At 41.3% G+C, this 15,063-nt stretch overlaps 1 protein-coding gene across 1 annotated transcript in view; it reads right to left on the bottom strand.

Moving 5' to 3' along the window:
• Positions 1 to 2,384: 2,384 nt before the first annotated feature.
• ptpro (protein tyrosine phosphatase receptor type O) overlaps positions 2,385 to 15,063 on the bottom strand; it is a 63,336-nt gene continuing 50,657 nt past the window's right edge. Inside the window, exons 17-27 of the mRNA XM_080022674.1 lie at positions 14,069 to 14,152; positions 12,698 to 12,733; positions 11,749 to 11,830; positions 11,574 to 11,664; positions 10,660 to 10,736; positions 8,631 to 8,765; positions 8,039 to 8,161; positions 6,524 to 6,678; positions 6,047 to 6,182; positions 5,702 to 5,829; positions 2,385 to 2,590 (exon numbers count right to left, since the gene is read on the bottom strand). Of these exons, the coding sequence (XP_079878800.1) occupies positions 5,725 to 5,829; positions 6,047 to 6,182; positions 6,524 to 6,678; positions 8,039 to 8,161; positions 8,631 to 8,765; positions 10,660 to 10,736; positions 11,574 to 11,664; positions 11,749 to 11,830; positions 12,698 to 12,733; positions 14,069 to 14,152 (1,024 nt within the window). The 3' untranslated portion in view covers positions 2,385 to 2,590; positions 5,702 to 5,724. The remainder of the gene's footprint in view (positions 2,591 to 5,701; positions 5,830 to 6,046; positions 6,183 to 6,523; positions 6,679 to 8,038; positions 8,162 to 8,630; positions 8,766 to 10,659; positions 10,737 to 11,573; positions 11,665 to 11,748; positions 11,831 to 12,697; positions 12,734 to 14,068; positions 14,153 to 15,063) is intronic.

Below are 15,063 nucleotides of genomic sequence, written 5' to 3'. Positions count from 1 at the left end.
GCATAGATTGGGGCTTTCTACATTTCATATGGGAATTTTAGACTGTCAAGCAGTGATAATTGCGATGTTGTTGTTTTTTTGTTATTTATTATATTTTCCAACACACACACATACATTGAATCTCTGTGACAATGACCCATGTTTGAAGATCATCCCTATAATTTAAGTGACAATGCACAAGAATGGCACCAATGACATACAAGTTTTCGACTGGACACACAACTGAGCAGAGAGTTGAAAAAGAGTGTACAGTGAAAAAAACGTTTTGTAGAACCCCGTCCATCCGTCTGTTGTGACAGCCTCCCCAAAGTGCGTTCCACTGGGCCGATGGCAGATTTACCCCCCCCCCCCAAAAAAAAACCAAAAAAACAAACAAACAGACAAACCCCAAACCTCCTGTAATGACAGAAAACTTCAGCTTTTGGCTCAGGTAATGCTGATTCACGTATACAAAATAAAAAATAAAACGATGCTTAAAAAGCAACATTTCCACAAGAATTACTTTGTCATAACATGTAGAAACATAATAGTTAAGCAGTAGTACTATGTACAGTACATTTGATAGTTAAAAGTGAATGTAACCTGTGCGAGAGTGGTGTTGCCCCCATCCCCAGCACAGAGAATCATTTAGATTCAAGGGACCAACATAATAATAAAAAAAACACTGATTAAGTGGTCAATTTCCAATCTCCACATGTTGGTGCTGTAGGGTTGCCAGTTCTGCCAGTCAGCTGAGTTTTGTTGTTATCTAATGTTCTGGCACGAGGCATTGCGGTTCGTCCCCGGCAACCCCCAACTCACTCAAAGCTGCATTTCAAATGACTGATATCGCATTTTTTTCCTGATGTTTCTGTTTTACATTGCCACAAGACTCTCTTTTGGGATACCAGCAGATGTGTTGACAGGAGCTAGGCCGGCTGCTTCACTCCGCATCCTTGCATTGAGCTAACACAGTTAGCATGCAGCCCTTGCCATCTTGGCACTGGACACACAGGGAGGAAATTGTGTTGGCCTTCCCGTCTGAATCAGTCTGGGTAACGAAAAGTTGATTTTCTCCAAAGAAAAAAAGTATGTGAGGCAGTCAATGCTTTCAACTGGACAAATACCAGTCCTAAATAAGATGTTTGTTTGTTCTTTCAGCAATACCCTGCATACGCTGATAGATTGTGTCAAGTTTGTAAAATAACCTAAAAACGATAAAAAATAAAAGAACTGAATTGGTCAAATAACGTGTTAAATCTAATCGGTGAAAATGAAGTATTGGGAAGTGCTCGAAAAGTAAGAAGAAAATCAGTTTGTCCACGTTGTGTTTTGGTTTTTGTTTTAACTCTGCCAAGTGAAACGTCTTCTATATCGTCTATAAATGGGCAAACAAGAAAGAAAAACAAAGCGTTGTGTCGAGGACTGGAACATCTTGATATCCTCAAAAGAATTACTGAAGAAAAAACACACTGGTGGCGCAGGAGATATGGTCAGAGGTCATGTGATACAGTCGGAAGACCAATATTCGGCTGAGAAATCAATGAAGACGGAATTTCCCCATTACATCTAAATTCCACTATCTCACAAGTGTTTGACCGCTGACAACGGCCTCTTCACATTACTGTAAAGTGCCGGAATGAATCGTTGTCTGTTCGTGCCTTGGTTTTGTAATGCTGATCCAGACAGGAAGGGGTGGGGGATGTATGCCCCCCCCACCCTTTTCTAAAACCACAGCTTGGAAATGACTTGAGCTTGGAAACCACAGCTTGGAAAAGGCCTCTCCCTTCGGGGGGGTTCAGACCATATCCCCCCCCCCACTCCAACCCTTCCGTCTCTCAGTGCAAAATAACAACTACAGTGTCTACAACCACAATCTTTAGCGTCTAAACCGTCTTCTCTCTCTCTTTTTTTTTTAATTTTTCTTTTATTTTTATATATTTTTTTTACACTTTTATTGGGGTTGGCATCTCTGGGCGACCGGGGGGAGAGGGGGAAAGGTGGAGAGAGAGAGATTTGAGCCAGATATCCTCCCCACCCCCACCCCACCCACCGCTTGTTGTCGCCCGTGTCCTGGATGTCCGTGGCTTTTTATTTTGTTTTGTTTGTTTGTTTTGTGAGCCGGATGCACGAATAGCTGCTACGGTGGCTGATCATGGAGAGACATACAGGAGCAGGAAGTCCTTCGATTCTGCGGCGCTTACGTAATCGGGATGGCAGGAGCGTCCGGGATACCTCGTAAAAATGGTGGTGCTGGTGGGAGGGGTTGGGGGGGTGGGGTTAGGGTTAGTTTTGTCAACAATATTTAGGGCCGGTAAATAACGCTCCAGTCCCTCCACTCAGCCCACCACCTAACCCCACACACACCTGTACATCTGGAATCGAATGGTCAGTGGGTTGTACGACAGCTCCTTAAGGCAAAGAAATCCATCCAATGTTCATAACACCAATTTAAAATAAGAAAAAAAACATTGTACTTGTTTTTTCTTTTTTGATAATGGCGATTTGTTTGACTTATTTTAACTGAACAAAAAACCATGCGGATGAACGGGCCGGATCTCTGGGCGTAGAACAGATGTTCGAAGCACAGGAGGTTGGGTGTGTTCACAGCCTGCAGGATAATGGGCAAAAAAAGAAAGATATTGGTCCCTTGTTATCTGAATAATATTGTATTCATCTGTATGGTATATCCACACACACACACACACACACACATATACACTACTCACAAAAAGTTAGAGATATTTGGCTTTGGGGTGAAATTTATGGAAAATGTAAAAAGTTCACGCTACAGTGATATTATATCATGAAAGTAGGGCATTTAAGTAGAAGCCTGCAATGGTGATTTCCTCATCTCAAACAATTGATTGAAACAAAAGCCAACAACAGTGGTGGGTTTACCACAACAACAAATGTCAATGTCTCAATAACTTGTCATGTGCCCTTGAGCATCAATTACAGCTTGACAAGGACGTCTCATGCTGTTCACAAGTCGACTTATTGTCTGCTGAGGCATGGACCCCCACTCTTCTTGAAGGGCGGCCCTCAGGTCATTGAGGTTGTGGGGTACAGAGTTACGAGCCTCTACACAGCAACTCAGCTGATCCCATAGGTTTTCTATGGGGTTCAGCTCTGGAGAAAGCGCAGGCCACTCCATTTGAGGTACCCCAGTCTCCAGCAGCCGTTCCCTAATGATGCCACCTCCATGAGCTGGAGCATTGTCGTCCATGAAGATGAAATTAGGCCCGTGTTGTTCATGCAGGGGCACAATGACTAGATTAATTGACGTTATTCAGGTAGTGTGGGCTTGTCACTGTACCATTCACAAAGTGAAGGGCAGTTCTGTATTGACTAGACACACCTGCCCACACTGTAACACCACCACCACCAAAGGCTCGTCTGGTGACAACAGTGGCTGATGCATAGCGCTCTCCTTGGCGTCTCCAACATCGTTGGCGGCCATCATTTCTGCTCAACGTGAATCGACTTTCATCAGAGAACAGCACTGAGGCCACTGGTCCCTCGTCCAGCGTCAATGCTCCCTGGCCCATGCAAGACGATGATGCCTGTGCCTGGTGGTGTGGTCAGGTACCCTTGCAGGTCTTCTAGCACGCAGACCACACTGATGTAAACGGTTTGGAATGGTCTGACGTGACACTTGGGTGCCTCTCACCCCCCTTAAATGTGCCTGGAGTTGAGTGGCATTCATCATGCGGGTCCACAGGGCACTGTTCACAATGAAGCACTCATCAGTGTGGGATGTGGCCAAAGGACGTCCACTTCTATGTCTTTCTGTGACTCTTCCAGTCTCTCTGTATCTCTGTTGCAACCTGCTGATGACACTCTGTGACACTCTAAGCTCAGTGGCCAATTCCCTCTGAGAACATCCTGTTTGAAGCCTCGCAATGGTGAGGTACTGTTGATCAGTTGTTAGGTGTCGTCTTGGAATCATGATGTCAAAATGTGAACAGCATGATGAAGAGCACTGTTTAAATACCAATTCTAATTGAACCAGGAAATGTATTGATCGATTCATGGATCAAACACCTGTTGTGAATTTTGCCGTTCAGCTCCTTGTTAGAGAACAGCAAGTTGTGCAAAAAGTACTGAAACATTGAACAGTTGGACATGTGCATTCAAAAGTTTAGAGAAGGTCAAATTAAGTTCACCTGTAAAGGTTATAGTGCATTTTAGGTTCATGCTGAAATTTCACCCGAAAGTCGAATATCCCTAATTTTTTGTGAGTAGTGTATATATAACATTTATTTTTATTTGTACCCATAAGAATACTCGCAACCATACTTCCACTTAAGCTTGCTTTAAACTAAACACGACAAACGCCAAGAACAAACCGGAAGTCTGGGTCTGATTCGGCATGTGAAAAGCTGTGACATGCTGCGTTGTGGAATTTCCACGTCCGATCTGGGCTGTGGGATGCATTAAAATTTCCCAACTGCTGCAACAAGTTTAGATTCGACAGTATGACTGGAAGTGATGTCAGCCAAGTTGTTTTTTTTTATTGGAACTGGGCTCAAAGCCAATTAAATAAGTTGCATATTTCAAAATAGTGACGCTGCTGACGTACACGATGGATGTCACTGTATTCACTGGTGAATTGTGTGTGTATTTATTAAATTTTTTTTTTTTTGCACTTTTCAAAAACTAGATAAAGGAAATGTCTAACTCTCCTTCACGGAAAAGGGTAAATGTCCAGCTAAGCAAACTACACGCTGTTGTACTGGAAAAAACAAGCCCTCCTTAATTCCCTGACATATTTAGGGTAGCAAATCCCATATGATGATGGACGCCTGAGTTCATCCGATGGCCACTAGGTGGGAAGGATCTGACGCTCATATACGATTATGGACTAGATCTGAAGCCAGCTCTCGTCCCAGCTGTTGCCTTTAAACTTTGCTTGTTTTTGGTATATTCTGTATATATTTTTGAACATTTGGATTTTCGTTCTTTTTTTACTTGGCTGTTATTTTTTTCTTTGGAGTTTGGCCATTTTTGTTTTGTCTATTTGGCTATTCTTGTTGAAATTTTTTTTAGACTGCAAATTTTTTTGTGCAAATGTCTGTCACATCTTACCACGACAAATTCCTTGTAAGTGAAAATTGACTTCAGATTCTTTTGGTTTAATTTGTGTTTTATTTTTGACAGCTGATTGTAAGGGCAAAGAGGGGAAAAAAGATGGAGGCACGTGTCAACAATATGGAGTCAGGACAGGCTTTTCCCCATTTTGGTGAAGCTGTCATATAAATTGACTTATCCTGAACCCAATCCCCCTTCCAGGCCTCCAATTTAAGTTTTGAACAGATTCCAATCTCAATTAGTTCCTTCCTATACTGGTAATAGGCATATAAATGTCACATACTCTGTTATCAGAATCACCCTCTTTGTAAGTATTATAGAAAACGGTTTATTGATTTTGGGGGCGGTGATAAGAAGATTGTCGATATATATTATATAAATGTCACTAAGAGCTGTCAATCGATCCAATATCAGTTACAGAATCACCGGATCTTTAAATATGGAGACTACAGCAAAAAGGGCAGGAGTTTCATATTTCAGTTTACCGCCTATCAAATAGGAAGGGAAGTAGTCCTTAGGTATGGAAGGGTATAGGGGGGAAAAAAGTACAACATGACAGTTTTGTACTGTAAGGGACCTTTAACATGTTTGTAACTGCAATCAAAGTAGTTTAGGAATTGCTGCTTACGTCTGCAGAACCCGCTGCCATCATTATGTCTTCCTGATGTTCTCATAGATGACATCACTGGTGATGGACTGCTGTTTCTTCTTCTTCCACATCAGCAGGACACACTGGTGGATGAACACGTACTGCTCCTACAGTTATAGTGGGGGTATAAAAATGCAGGGTTAGGGTTACACACCCCTAGAGTGTGGAAGAAATGGAAGACAATAAATCCACTTGAGACAAGTTTGAATACGCTGTGTGAAGGTACAAAAAATGTACAGGACGAAATATCCTAATATCCAAATGTTGCATAATGAACACTACCCCTCCAGTTTCAACAACGACAGAACAACAACAGCCTTTTACCTCAGTTTGGACCATGGAGAGGCGGTGGGAGCGCATTTCGGACACCATACCCAAGATATCAGCGAACTCGTGCTCTCGGATGTGCTGCATCAGGCGGTCCAGGGCAATGAAAGTCCCCGTCCTCCCGACTCCAGCGCTAGGAACACCAGGAACGCAATCAATCGCCGGGATAGTCACGAGGGCGCCAATGTCAATCGCTACGAGCAAGTATCTCTCTGTCGATTCTGATAATGTTGGACGATGCTAGCTAGCACTTTTCTCTGTAAGAATTCGATTTTTAGGGCATAATTCCTAGCTCACTAGTTTAAACATTATTTTATAAATGGTCCATTGGCTAGACATACCTTAAAGGCCATTTCCTGTTTTTTTTTTCTCTCTTCTGAGCTATTTAATGTTTTTCTCTGTCCCTCCCTGCTGCAATTCATTAAATCTACAGTCAATGCTACACATTTTACATATACAACCCCCCCCCCTCACCTGCAGTGGACAATGATCGGATCTTTAGACCTGTTTGCTTGCTGGCGGACGATGTGAACGAATTGCAGGATGCTCTCAATGGCGTTGACCGTGGGAACGCCATGATCAGGCCACGAGGTGTAGTTGAGGTGCAGGACCTCTTGAGTCTCATCTGCCTGTAGGGGGCGACAAACACACAGGTTGCCTTTGTTGTGAGCTAGCTAGGGGGTGATCTGGGGCGAGCTATGACTTCTCAGGTAAAGTGGTGAGAGGTAAATAGGGAAAAAAAAAATGTTTTAATGGCCATCCTCCTACTGACCCTCTCGGACAGTAGGAGGACTCTAGACCAATTTGTTTACGGTAATCATTTGTAGTAATATGTAGACATTTGTCTTTGTCATTTGACATTTGTAGACAATTACCAATTACTTTTAGTGCATTTATTAATAAGTATTTCATAGAAAGTGAGTGAATTATCAGTGGCATGCGCAACCATTACAGAATTTGAGGCTTTTTGACCATGCCTTGGAATTTCTAAAAGTCAGAGAGCAAATTCTATAAATTCGTAATGAGCAATAATAATACAGCTATCGTTTTAACTACTGTAATTCACACAGGCACACTTGTATGATTTAAGAGTATCACTGGGGGGGAAATTATGTCTGAATGTGGAGTTTTATAATGCATGATGTGTTTTCTCATCTACCACCTACCACGTACGCTATGTCACAACCAAAGAGTCATTAAATTAGCATTTGCAAATCGTTCTTCACATTGGCAAGAACTGGAAACAACGCCAAAATGTTGTGAGACAGCTTGTCCCATACACATTAGAGGTTTCACCAACTAGTCGACTACTATGACCACTAGTCAGTGCTGTTGGCGGCAGTCCACTCGCCATGGACGACATATTTGTGTCACCAGATTTACAATCATTTTTGTATTACTAAAATAATTGATTAAAATATGAATTTACATTGATATCTTAATTAAGCTTTGTTCTTCTAATTCACTGAATTTACAAAATACAATTGTCATTATTTCTGAGGTTCCGGTGTTGCCAGCAGATATTCAGGCTAAGGCTTTCTCTTCCATGCACCGTCATTGTTTACAGTCCCATTAGCAACTTGAGACACAAGAATGGAACTGGAGTTGAGAGACGACATCTACGACCGGATTGTTTCACAAGTAGTAAGTAGTAAATTTGAAAAAAGCGAATAAAAAGTGAAATCGCCATCAGGCCGATGGCTTCTGAGATTGCCTAGAACTCATCTTTCTTACATAATCGGTAAAAGACGACTAGTCGACTACTATTATGAAAAACTTGGCAACGAGAGCGCGCTGGGTTTAATTTGAGCCGGGTCATGGACATCTCGCCAAAGCTTTATTGCACAGGGGTATGTCTGCATGTCTCTCATGGAAACAGCAAATGTTACCAAATCGCAGAAAACCAAGGCACTCCATTGGCATCTCATATAAGAACAAGGACTGGCATTTGAGTGAATTGATAGTGGTCGTGTGTTGTGTGCCACTCACATAGCCCAGTCTGAAGTTCCTGATGGTCCACTCTGGAGACTCTGTCTCGGAGAGCGTCTCCACACTGATCTCTCCGTACATGACTGGCTCATCTGTGAAGGGCCAGTAGTGATCGCATTTCACCTAGAAAGGAAAGACATTTAAAAATGCCGTACATCCTTAATCTGTCTATCAATCTTTATAAGACCATTTTTTTAGTTTGTTTATTTACAGTGATTTTAGGACCACTCTGCCTGTGAAATAAACACATACAGACTACACTCTTAACATACATTTTTTTCCCAAATAGCAGTTTTGTTGCACCAAAGGTTTAAAATGATAAGCTGTTGTTAAGATGGTAATTGACAAAAAGTGACATTGCATTATTAAAGCTGCCTCGTCCACTTACTTCACCCACCACTGCTGATGCTAGCTAGTCGTGTGTGTGAGAATCTGCCTTGTTTATCACTGGTTGCCACTGTGGTGCTAATACGTGTCATTCCATTGCTAACCACCGCAGATTTTTCAGTTTCCGTGTGAAAAAGTTAAGTGCGAAAGCAAGAAGTGAAATTGGCTGGAGGTGGCCTTCAAGCGGAGGTATTGAGACACTCACCCTTCGTCGTTCATTGCACTGCGTTAGCATTACAATGATGGGGGATTTCTGTTGCAGCACCATCTTCCAGAAGTCATTGCGGGTTTCAGGAAGCGGGCCTTGCGTGGCGATGTACTCCTTTGGAGACCTGTATCCCTGAGGGTGGACATGTACAATGTCAGCACACTGCACATTGTTGTGGCCCTGTGTACACAGGCACGGTTTTTGACAGCTTCGACAGCTTGCTTTTGTCAGGGCTTGTTGTCATCAGGAGCTCTTCTAAAAGAGAAACCTGAGAGTCCTGTGGACTATGTCATGCTTATTATTCCTGACCCATCATTAAAGACGTTAGATATCCTGGGAGTTCTCATAGCATGGCCTTGTATATGAAATCAATGATTTTCCGATTCCTTCTGGTCATTAATGATGACTGTCCAACTTTTTTTCATTTCTCTCTCATTGGTGAGTGCGATATGTGTTCACAGCACGGCGGTGAACTGCGTCTAGATGCTTCAGGGCTGAGGTGGCAGCATACAGGATATCTCCAGGGACGGGGGCAAGGAGCCTTTTTTTTGAAGGCTTAACATTTTCCCCATTGGACTGTGTTTAAAGGGGACCCTTGAAAAACTCACTTTTTCAGTTGGTGCACATACATTTGGGTCTCTAATGGGCCTACTAACACACAAACTGTGAAATAAGACAACTCAGTCAGTTTTTTGTGAGCTGTCTACAGTATTTCAGAAAACATGTGGTGAAATAAGCCGTTCAGATTTGCAATCCCTTACTACATTACTTGGAGCCTCAGTAGAATTAGAACCCCCCATCTCAGTAACTCCACCCACATCTGGAGAGTAACAAGCACCACTGGGAAATTCTCTCTTCATTTCACAGACCAGCTGTTTTAAAAGAAAGAGGAATTAATACCAACTGTCTGTGTAGCAACTGCAGGCGATGGAAATGTAAGTATTTAAAAAATAATTCTGCTGTGTGTTTCCTTCAAAAAAAAAAGAGGAAAAAGTCTGTATCTGTAGGCTGCGGTGTGCGATCTGCTGTGTGTTTCTCCAAACAAAGACAAAAAAAAGTAGGTTTTTTATTGTAGATTGTGGCGGACAAAGGAGTGTGGTCAAGCACCGGCTGCAAACGACAGCACGGTTCCCTTTCCTGCGGCCACCAAGCGGCCTCGAATCGGTGCTGATTGGTCCGACTTGAGGCAGGTAGATTTTTTTAATGTTTGTCGGTCTTGCAGAGAGGGGAACGCTATTCCTCCTGCGCCCAAGATGATTATTATTATCATCATCATCATCATTATTATAATATTCATCGCCGCCCCCCCTACGCAAGAGAGACAAACATTAGGAAATCTCCCTGCCTCGAGTCGGACCAATCAGTGCCGATTTGAGGCAGCCCCTTTGTCCGCTACATAGATGTATTTATTCTATTTTATATTACGAATTTACTTGAAAAAAATATATAAATCCAGTGTGTGGAGTCCCAGTGCTGTATCGGCGATGAAAGTTGGAACAAACTTTTAAATTTGTATTTTAAATTTGTATATCTAATATGAGTGAAGATTCAGCAACTGGATTGCTTATTACTCGCCTCAAATTTGTTCATAGACGGAAGCAGAACCCGGAAGTAAAGCTCATTGGCTCACAGAATCCGGATCTTGTGCTCAAACCCCATTGGCTCACAGAACTAGGGGCCTCAGGCAGTGGCGCCACCCACAAAAACAGAGCGTCCTGAACAGGAGGGGTTAGATCTGAGTGGTATTTTCAGCAAAAAATAAATAAAAACATGTTTTGGGGACCTCAGAGACCTATATTAACTTGTTGAAAAGGAGCATAATAGTTACGTTTTTTAATAGTAAATCTTTCAACAAGGTTGTGCTATGAACAAATGATGGAAACCAACATTTGAATGAGGCCGCAGTTATTGTACAAGGCCAATGTGGAGAGATTCAGGAAGAACTTTCTTCCACAGGCCATAAGGATTTAAAATGCTGAAAGGGATTAGGTGACGTGTCAACAAACTTCTGCATGTGTTCGCTTACCGGAATGTAGTTGGCGTTGATGTAGTCCGAACCTTCGTCGGTGTGCATGGACATGATCTTGACACGGCTGAAGTCGTCTGAGCAGAAGAGTGGGAAAAACAACAACAGTGTCTCATGAGTTAAGGTTTTTAGCCTGGTCTTGTCAAAATGTGCTGCTTGTGCAAAAAGGTTATGTGGCAACAAACTATCTCTACTCTATCTCTGCTCAACTCTATCCATCCTCCATCCTACTCTACTAGCGTGTCTGCAGTTTGTTTTTGAGACACGATTTTCAGGTAAGTTAAGACCGATTTTTGGACAAATCCTCTTTCTTATTTAGAGCCAGATGATTCCATCATTCTAGATGTTTCTCAAGGTCAGATAGGAAGCTAAGTGATTAGGAACTGGAACAAATTATAACCATTTTTTTATTTTCCCCCACAGAACTTTGGATAAGTGAGTACAAGTATTTTCTTGGATTTCCCTTGATAGGTAGTTATGACAAGTTAGTATAAAGTGAGTTGGGTTAACCTAGAATAGGTAAGTATAAGGTAAGTACGAAGCTAAGTATCAGGTTTAGTGGTAGTCTTAGGGTTTTAGAACGTCAGCAATGTTGAGTCTGATGCTGAAGAACTTGACTCATTTTGACAAAAAAAAAATATATGGACACATGAAATCAGTCAAACGTTTGAAATTAAGACCTGATAAATTAAAATGACTTGAATAAAATACTTGAATAACTTAATGAATTACTTTTAAGTAAAATTACTTCATAGTCAGCGATATTTGTAGAACTTAATGTAAGACGTTTTAAAACTTTTTAAGGAGGTTGAGTAGAGAACCTGTCTACCACGGAGCGTATGTTTTAATGGCATTTTACAACACATGGCATTGACCAAATAGCAAACAATAAAAAGAACTTATAAGCCACTCACAAGGGAGGATATTGGTGTAGCGGTTCTTTGGACGGTTGACCGGAAGGTCTGCGGCATCATGGGAAAGGTCCAGGCCCACGGTCTTTAGTTCCTGGGGAACAGATGAACAGTATTGGACTTGGAACGATTGGTTTCTCGTTATTTGAATTGATGATTTAATCTTAGCATTCCCTACCTCGAACTGCAGGGAGAATTTATAGGCAGAGTCTTTGCTCATGTCTTTGAGGTAAGCATCAAAATCGTCCAGCTGCACAGGGCTACAGGAACACATAAGAACTTTGCGTGTTAGTAAAAAGCAAGGAATAATAATGTATTGTGTAGTAATGAACTGGCAATTACCAGTAACAGGTGGTGATTTTACCAAAGGCAAATTAATTTGTATTTATGAAGTGTTTCTCTAAGGATTAAGTAACAGAATGTGTTATGTTTAATAAATAAATGCAGTATACCGAACTAGCAAATGAGGAAAAAAAATATGAACATTGTATTTACAAAGTGTAAAAATAATTCTGCATTCAGCATTCACTCCCACCTGGCAAAACCTTAATGTAACAAATGTCATGTACTGGAAAATTGTTGTGCGATGAATATAAAATTATTATATTATGATGAATTATCGCCAAATAATTACAACCTCATCCATTTTTCAAATTTAATGTTAGATAGATTGGGTTGCCAAAGGAAATCAAATCAAAAAGGAATACGATTAAATAATCTGCACAACATGAGCAGACACATAAACATCTGTCTAATGTATTCCATTGTTTTAACATTGTTGTTGTTGTTGTTGTTATCGCAACTTAAAGGAAAATCACTGTAAAGAATATCTCCGATTGGATGGATTATGATGAACTTTTATTTTGCTCGATCCGGCATAAAGGATAAAAGGCTGACTGGATAATGGTGCAACTGTCATCTCTGATTTCCCCCCCCCCCCGACAGCAGTCTGGCAGGTCTTAAATACTCAGCGAGGGCTGTTAGCGTCAGAGTGCTAGCTGGATTACTTACATGCGAAGCAACGTAGGTCTAGAGCACACAAGTGAGAATGGAAAATGTAAGCAGACACACACACATATGCACACACACAAGCACTTTGGCTGCTCTAAAGTGCTTGTTAGCGTTACCTTGTTAGCTTCCGTTTCTTTAAAGCGGTCTTGCTCCTACAAAATATGGACACACAAAGCTTTTAGGGTCTCTCTGTGTGTTGGTAGCCTTCTGTGTCAGCTAAATTCAGTAACTGCCACTAAATTACACAAAGCATTTATATACTGTATATATTTATTACACGGCTCTGTGGAATACTCAATTCTGATTGGTCGATAGCACTGATCAGTGGAGGTCAGTTATTTTTGAATAATGACTGTTGGTCTTCATCCAACATGCTAATGCTAACACTATCTCGCAGTGATGTTACATATAAGCCACTCGAAGACTTGAACAGAAGAATGCGGACATGTCCAATTTGACTTAAATAACAGTAAATATGTTATTTTTGTAGGGCAAATACTTTTTCTTAGCATAAGCTAGGAAGCGGAAGCTTTGCAGTTGCCGAGCATGCTGCCACACCAGGCATACAAATTCTGAAACCAGGCATACAAGTTACATTTCAAAACAATACTCCGTCCCAATGTATTCTTTAATTTAGTAAATAGCCGTGTAATAAATGGGATAATGTGCAGACAGCTGGTCATTTTACCAAAATAACGTGTTTTCCTATTTATTTTGAGATAATGAGCAGCTGGCTGCACATTATCCCTTACATACTGTAGATGTGCAGCTGAAATCTAAAATACAGGGTTAGGATTAGAAACAATATATTTTTTGGACCAATTCGAAAGTTAGTGCTCAATTGTATTCTGTAATCAGCCGCAAGCCCAAGAAAACGCAAGCCCATTTGTGTTGTCTTTCATGCACCTGCATTCTCATTCTGGAATTAAATCGGGTCTTGGAACCGGGGACTTAGGCACTATCACCCATATTCAAATACAGTCTGTTTAATCAACATAATGATCGAATCGAAGTGTAATCTATAACAAAGAGAGAAAAAGTTGTAAAGCATGCAGACATGACACTGGTCAAGCAAAGCTGTAGTTAGTAGTTGTACTACACACAATGCGTTAGTATATAGAATGCGTTAGTAGTAGATAGAAAGCCATAGTACCACTTAAAGACTCCACCAACCACAGATACAGCATTGCAAGACAGTGTTTCACAGAACACAATCAGCTGAGTGTTGTGCACCATTTTGCCCTCTGACCGGCATCAGACTTAACAGAGCTTTAATTTTCTGAGTTAAATTTTGTTAAAAAAATGTTTTAAATAATTTGGGAGGCACAAAACAAAATTGTGTTGTGTTGTTTTATGTACCGGGTTTGTTAAAACAGCGTCTACACTCAATACTGTATATGGCTGTGGCCGCTGTAAAGGACATGCCCCTGCAATAAATAAATAAATAAAAATGCAGTCGGGATTTCGGGCCAACAATGCTTACTTACCACGGATTAATATAAAATGCCAAAAGATAGTCAGTCCAAAGGCAGGATGGCAGTAGAGTGAGGAAGGCAAAGAGACTTCTTCGCCTGAGGGTGGGTGAGGAGGGGAGGGGAGGGGAGAGGGGGTGGGGGACAAAAATGAAAACAAAAACAAAAAACAAAACACCCACCAGGAGGGGGGTGACAGATTGGGGAAAAAACACGGTGCTCCATTAGTAAAGAGGCAGAGTAGAGGCGGTCGAGAAGTACCACAAATTAGTGCCCAACACAGAGTTAATGATGCGTCATGCAGCTCTTTCAGAGGGGGGGGGGGGTCCGCTACCAGTACCTTGACTTTGCTGATAGCAGCTCCTAAAGAAAATGACCACTGACACATACATGTACGCAAGTACATACGTGTACAGGGCACCAAGAGAGTTTGCAAGGTGTGCCGGGATATTTTCAAATTCCACTTTTAGCTCTTAGAAATAAGCTCTTTGTTGTGGTGCAAGATCAAAATGGCAAGGCTGTATCTGTTTCAGCCAGCATAGAGGCCCTTTGTTGGAACAAGCTTGAGTTTTCCATTTCCAATTTAGTAGACCATAATAATAATAAGCAGTTAGGTAGATAGTGGTGTGCTGTGGGATTATTAGTATTGCATTTATATCCCCAGCCCTGTCCCTTTGTCACCTGCAGTGTAACAACTAATTGCTCTTTTTAGTCTGTGTGAGAATCACTTTGTCCCTCTTAGCACCGTGGGATGACGGGTAAATCATGAAACTCGACAAAGATTTGCACCCAGATTTGTATGAAGGCAAAATGCAAAGGAACGTCATATACTGTAGATCTCGCTCTGAATTAATAATTACATCTGTAGAAAAAAAAGAAAAAAATCGTCATACTACTGGTAGCAAAAACCTTTTTTTAAATTTTATTTTATCAATGCTGTAGCATTTAGAAGAACAAGACCTTGATGAGAAATGTGCTTTTTAGCAATGGATGATGGGATGAATTGGATA

The sequence above is a fragment of the Zeus faber genome, assembly GCF_960531495.2.
Source record: "Zeus faber genome assembly, chromosome: 21".
NCBI lineage: Eukaryota > Metazoa > Chordata > Actinopteri > Zeiformes > Zeidae > Zeus > Zeus faber.
This window is presented reverse-complemented; position numbering and strand designations above follow the sequence as displayed.